The sequence below is a fragment of the Myotis nattereri genome (genome assembly GCF_964212035.1).
Source record: "Myotis nattereri genome assembly, chromosome: 6".
In the NCBI taxonomy this organism is placed as follows: domain Eukaryota; kingdom Metazoa; phylum Chordata; class Mammalia; order Chiroptera; family Vespertilionidae; genus Myotis; species Myotis nattereri.
In genome coordinates, this window is record NC_138081.1 from 25,495,481 (window position 1) to 25,501,480 (window position 6,000).

At 40.8% G+C, this 6,000-nt stretch overlaps 1 protein-coding gene across 1 annotated transcript in view; it reads left to right on the forward strand.

The window, feature by feature from the left end:
- Positions 1-992, forward strand: part of GFRAL (GDNF family receptor alpha like) — a gene marked incomplete at both ends in the record, with an annotated part of 55,474 nt that extends 54,482 nt beyond the window's left edge. Inside the window, one exon of the mRNA XM_081094661.1 lies at positions 838-992. Coding sequence (XP_080950787.1) covers positions 838-992 — 155 coding nt within the window. The remainder of the gene's footprint in view (positions 1-837) is intronic.
- Between the last annotated feature and the right edge of the window lie 5,008 nt (positions 993-6,000).

Consider the following 6,000-nt stretch of genomic DNA (forward strand, 5'->3'; position numbering starts at 1 on the left):
CATACAATTTAAAATTGTATGAATTATTTTCCATACAATTTAAAATTGATTCTGACTTGTAATCTGAAAGGTCCACACTCTGGGTTAAGGAAATGATAAAAGTAAAAGCCATCATAGAAAGAAAGAATAGCCGAAACCGGTTTGGCTCGGTGGATAGAGCGTCGGCCTGCGGACTGAGGGGTCCCAGGTTCGATTCCGGTCAAGGGCATGTACCTGGGTTGCGGGCACTTCCCCAGTGGGAGATGTGCAGGAGGCAGCTGATCGATGTTTCTCTCCCATCGATGTTTCTGACTCTCTATCTCTCTCCCTTCCTCTCTGTAAAAAATCAATAAAATATATTTTTTTTAAAAAAAGAAAGAATAAAGTAGAACAAAAGCATCATTAACAACCAAACCTGTGTTACCGCACATCTGCAGGTAAATAAGGTTTTCTCAGTGAAGGAAGGCTGAGTGCTACTCACCTGGTAGTCACATCGCATCCATGTGAACACCTTTCCACAGCAAAGATGAACATTTTTGCATTTGTGTCATGTTCTGCTAAATTAAAACAGCCTAAGTCTTCAAAGAAATTTGCAGAGAACCCAATAATTTAAAACACAAATATTTGAGAAAATAAATGACTCTTTTTCTTTTTGCAAATGATTACTTGGAAATCATAGTTCAATGCATGAGACCTCTTAGAAAGAATGAATGTAAAGACCTCTTTGGGTCTTTACATTCAGGAAGTTGATTCATTTTTCCCTCCAGGCACAGAATCCACCAAAAAATATAAGCACACATACATTTTTAAAATCCTTAAATTGGCTAATTGTTCACTTTTGCTTTTACTTTTATGTAGAACCTTCAGAATATCAACTCAAACCAGAGATCGATCATCAAGCCAAATACCCGGAGGACTCATGGTTCATTAAGAATCTTGGATCATTAACAATCACTTCCTTTCAAGCAGGTCTTTCTAGCCAGTCAACAGAATATCCTGTTCGTCATCAATAAAGAAAATGTTAAGAAGGGTTTAATGATATTGTATCATTAAGGATAATAATGTAAGGTATAATAATATGACAGGTGTTCGATTTATTTTTTCTTTATAAGTTATTAACTATAAATAAACAGTGATATCTTTTATGAGACCAATACAGAATTACAGAATTGCCCTTGAAGGCAAAAAGTGTTATCTTAAATTACAGTCTACATGATTTATTGCATGATAAAATTTGAATCTATAAAATGGTAATTAGCTACGTCATAATATGACATGGTTAGCAGGGTTTTTTTCTGATCAATTTAAAAAATTCCCATTAACTTGCCTAAAGAAAAATGCTAATAAAATACCTAGTTTGGCCCTGACCAGTTTGGCTCAGTGGATAGAGTGTCGGCCTGCAGACTGAAGGGTCCCAGGGTCGATTCCGGTCAAGGGCATGTACCTTGGTTGCGGGCACACCCCCAGTAGGGAGTGTGTAAGGGGCAGTTGAATCAATGTTTCTCTGTCATCAATGTTTCTAACTCTCTATCACTCTCCTTCTCCCTTCCTCTCTGTAAAAAATCAATAAAATATATTTAAAAAATACTTAGTATGTTTTTATTTGTATATCTTATATATAGATTAGATAAATTATTAGCATTGACTTTAAATTCCTAAGCATATTCATTTAGATGACTAGTCTTAAAAATTGCAAGTGGTATCTTTGGTTTTTTAAAATTTAATACTGTTGAACTTTACTTGTTAACTTGATGTCTGTATTTTTTATTCATAAAGCTATAAAGCAACTAATTGGTTGAAACATCTGTGCATCTTAACAATAATATCTTTTATTTATTTATGAATTTAATTTTTTCTATGCGAATTGTGAACTTCTGCAATAACAAGGTAACATGATACTTGTTACTTTATTGTTTCCAAATTGTGACTTTTGGCTTGGTTTGACATCAGAGTATAATTGTGATAAAAAAAAAAAATTATGGAAACGTTGTTTATTAAGTTTTTGATGCATATATGTTTTCAAAGTGCAATCATATTTGGAGCCATTGATAAGAATAAATGAGGTATTGTGTTTTTTTATCAACAGAGGCGCAGATATTCAATAACCCATGCATACAAATAATTAGTAACATTCTGTATTTACAATTAAAGGTCAAACATTTTCTGTCTGCTTGATGTCATCTATTGCTGTTCACTACACTTCAGATCAAATTATCTACATTAAATTACATTTTAAGTTAACGTTTGGCTATGCTTACTCAGAGTAATTAAAAAAACCTTCCTTTATCTTTTAAAACAGGAAGGAATAACTTGGTGAGTTATAAATCTCCCTCAAGGAGTTCTCCACATTCCAGTGGCTGTTAACACTCTAAGTTAACGTGAAGAGAATGTGGGCACTTCCATCTCCAAAACTGACATTTAATTTGGTTTGCTAACGCCTGGGAAAACGTGAACTCTTCTCCGGAAAGCTGAGGGGAGAAATCAAGTTGCTTTTAGAAATATGTTTGTGTTGAGCAGAGAAGGGAAGGACAGGGCATGAAGGAGAAGGACTCCCTTAAAAACAATCTTGTCTCCTAGGCTAGCAAGAGTAAGCAAGCCATTCTGGGCAGAACTGCAGAAACAGGAATCAGAATGAAGTATTTAGAGAATTCTAAATAGGCAGCTGTCTCTGGAGCAAGAAGTGCAAATTAAAATAATATGGGAAAGCCCAGGCCGGTGTTGTCCAGTGGTTAGAGTGTCGGCCTGCGAACCAAAGGGTCATGGGTTTGATTCCTGATCAAGGGCACATACCTGGGAAGAAGGTTTGATCCTAGGCCCAGGTCAGGGTGAGTGCAAGAGGCAACCAATCGATGTGTTTTTCTCACATCGATGTCTCTCTCTCTTGCCGCCTCCTCCTCCCTCTCTTCCACTCTCTCTAAAAATCAGTGGAAAAGAATTACAATAATATGGGACATAAAACATAAAAGACATGCATTAGGACTGAGACAATAAAGGTTCTTCAACATGATGCTCAGGAGTTGGGACATTCTAAATCTGGTTTGCGAACTCTTCAGGCCTTGGCTTGCACCTTTTACTGTTCTGTCCTCTGGGAGCCCTTCTCTAACAGTCTTTCCCGCCCAGAGTCAGGTATCCTTGCCCAGCACTGTCTGTACCTTATATTACTATGCCTCGCTGCAATTGGTAAGCACTCTGAACCTGTTGGCTCATCTCTGCTTTCCATTCCTGTACACGTAGGGTATGTTCAATGAAAATTGCTCAATGAATGGATTGCTTCACTTGTATGCCAAAAAACATTTTAAACAAGGAAGTGACATCATCAGATTTATGAATGAGAAAAGGCATGCTGGCAGACGCGTAAGCGATGGACCAAAGATGACAAAACTGATGGTGAGGAGACTGCCTACAAATGTACTGTAATGTTCAGCCCATGAGTAGTGAAGGCCTGCAGTGATTCATTTGTTTGACACATTCATTTAGCTTTAGCCACTGTATGTGCCAGCCACTGTACTAGGTGCTGGAGATAGAGTACTGAACAGAGTCCTCTTGGAGATTCAAAGAACAAAGAAGTAAAAAATAATTGCTGAAAACGATAGAGGCTGCTAAGAAAAGGTAGGAGGAGTGACAGTAGAGTCTTGTGAAGAGAACTAGTGGTGATATGAGTATGGAATGAACATAAATGTGTCGTAAACAGAAGGGACGGGGATTTGGGATTACATGTTTGCAGAGAAATTGTGTTGTAAAGACCATGGCAGCAGCAGAGATGAAGAGGAGGCTTCTGATTTATGGCACGAGGTGACCCATGGTGCTATTTAGATAACTGGCCCAGACAGGAGGGGGATGAACTTGGAATGCAAAAGGGCAGCATGCCACTTACCTTCAGATCCGTTCCCACCTGTATCTACTTCTCACACATCCCAGGAGGAGGACCCTATCTGAAATATAGGCTCCCTTGTCCTCTGGCTTCCAGTGGGTTCAGCCAATGGTGAGAAGTGGCAGGAGAAGGGGGGGTATATTCCCTTCAGTCCGTCCAGGAGGGCCCACCTTAGGCTGGTGTTTCCCTGCACAGAGTGGCACTGTTTCTGTGAGTGGCCTTCTCCAGTGAAACTCTCCTGGATCGCAGTAAACATCCCCCCGCCTTTCCTTCAGGGCTGGTCGTCCTAATGGCTCAGCTGTTACCAGCCTCCCTTTGTGGATCACCTCTTGTTTTCCTACAACTACCCACACCTGTATAAAGACTCCCTCAGACCAACATTCTTAGAGTCACCCATTTTGGATAACTCGGAGTATTTTTTATTTTTTAAAATATATTTTTATTGATTTCAGAGAGGATGGGAGAGAGAGAGAGAGAGAGAGAGAGAGAGAGAGAGAGAGAGAGAAATAGCAATGATGAGAGAGAATCATTGATCTGCTGCCTACTGCACGCTCCCCACAGGATCGTGCTCGCAACCTGGGCATGTGCCCTGATTAGGAATCTAACCCTAACCTCCTGGTTCATGGGTTGATGCTCAACAGCTGAGCCGCACTGGCCAGCCTGGATAACTCATAGTTTATCCTAATTTGCATAAACTGATTATTGTTTCAGGTTTGGACTGACACCAGTGGGATATCCATGTGGAGTTGCTATTAGTCCAGTGGAAAATATGGTGTGGCACTGCTAAGTGGGATCTGTGCTACAACACCGCATTTAGAGTTGTCCAGTGTCTTCCAGCTCTTTCTCCCCAGATGAGAAAGTGAGTTTACCACCTGAGGGTCGTCTGGGGGAAAACCACTGCAGAAGGGTGGCCAGATCATAGACATCCCTCAGAAAAATCCAACCACCGATCAGATTCCTTCCAGAGCAGCCTGGCTAGTCCTGAAATAAATGTTTGTGCTGCTAGCTGCTTCTGGAGATTTACCCACTGCCTTTTCCCCAGGATTCTGTCCGTGACCTCCCGCAGGTGTTCCTGGGCACCAGGAGTCAGCAGAGTGGTACCAGCTGGAACTCAGTGAGGTGAATAAAAAGGTCTCCTGGGAAGGGCTTTGAGGCAGAAGGAAGATGGTCTTTGTGGTTCCTCCGGAGCTGGGTGTGAGTCTGCTCCTCCTTTTAAATTCCCCTGGAGAGTTCTGAAATGCACCTCCCTTTCATGGCCACGTGGGGTGAGACGAATACAAACAACTAAAAGAGTAAGTGAAAGGTTTCTTCTTTTTATTTTGTGAGAACAGTCAAAATTGTGAACTCTAGCCCTGACCTGTTTGGCTCAGTGGATAGAGCGTCAGCCTGCGGACTCAAGGGCCCCCGGTTCGATTCCAATCAAGGGCATGTACCTTGGTTGCGGGCATATCCCCAGTGGGGGTTGTGCAGGAGGCAGCTGATCGATGTTTCTCTCTCTTTGATGTTTCTGACTCTCTATCCCTTTCCCTTCCTCTCTGTAAAAAATCAATAAAATATATATTTTTTTAAAAATTGTGAGCTCTACAACCAAAGAATAAGATCTAAGGGATTGATGGTGAAAATGATGGCATTGCTGTTTAAGAGGCAGGGTGAGTGAGCATGCGTGCTCGATGCACTACGACCTCTAAGTGTCCTTGTCTGCCATGCGGCTTGTCTCACACTCGGCTTCTTTTTGAATTCTGAGATAAAACCATCTGGGCTGCGGCGATTTATTCCACGTGAGTTCCTCGGGTTGTCCCCTAAGTGCCTCTTTGAGGTTTAGTGTCTGTTCAGGCCACACTGGTTGCACCCCCAAGCTGAGGAGGGTACCAAGAATGTTTCTAAAACCTTCTCCACAGACAAACCAGGGCCAATAAATGTGTTCTTAATCAGGGCTTTATAACACAGGTGTGTGTTATCTTGGTTCTACAAAGAGAAGGAAAACATACCTTTAAAATGCAGCAGTTTAAAGTTTTTGTTAGGCAAATTTTCATTTAATATAGTCAAGTCATAAAACTTCATAAAAAGTGGATTTTTTTTCATTTGGTGCATATAATGTTAATCTGTTTATGAAAAAAATGTATAACTACATTTTGAATGTGATGGGTCAT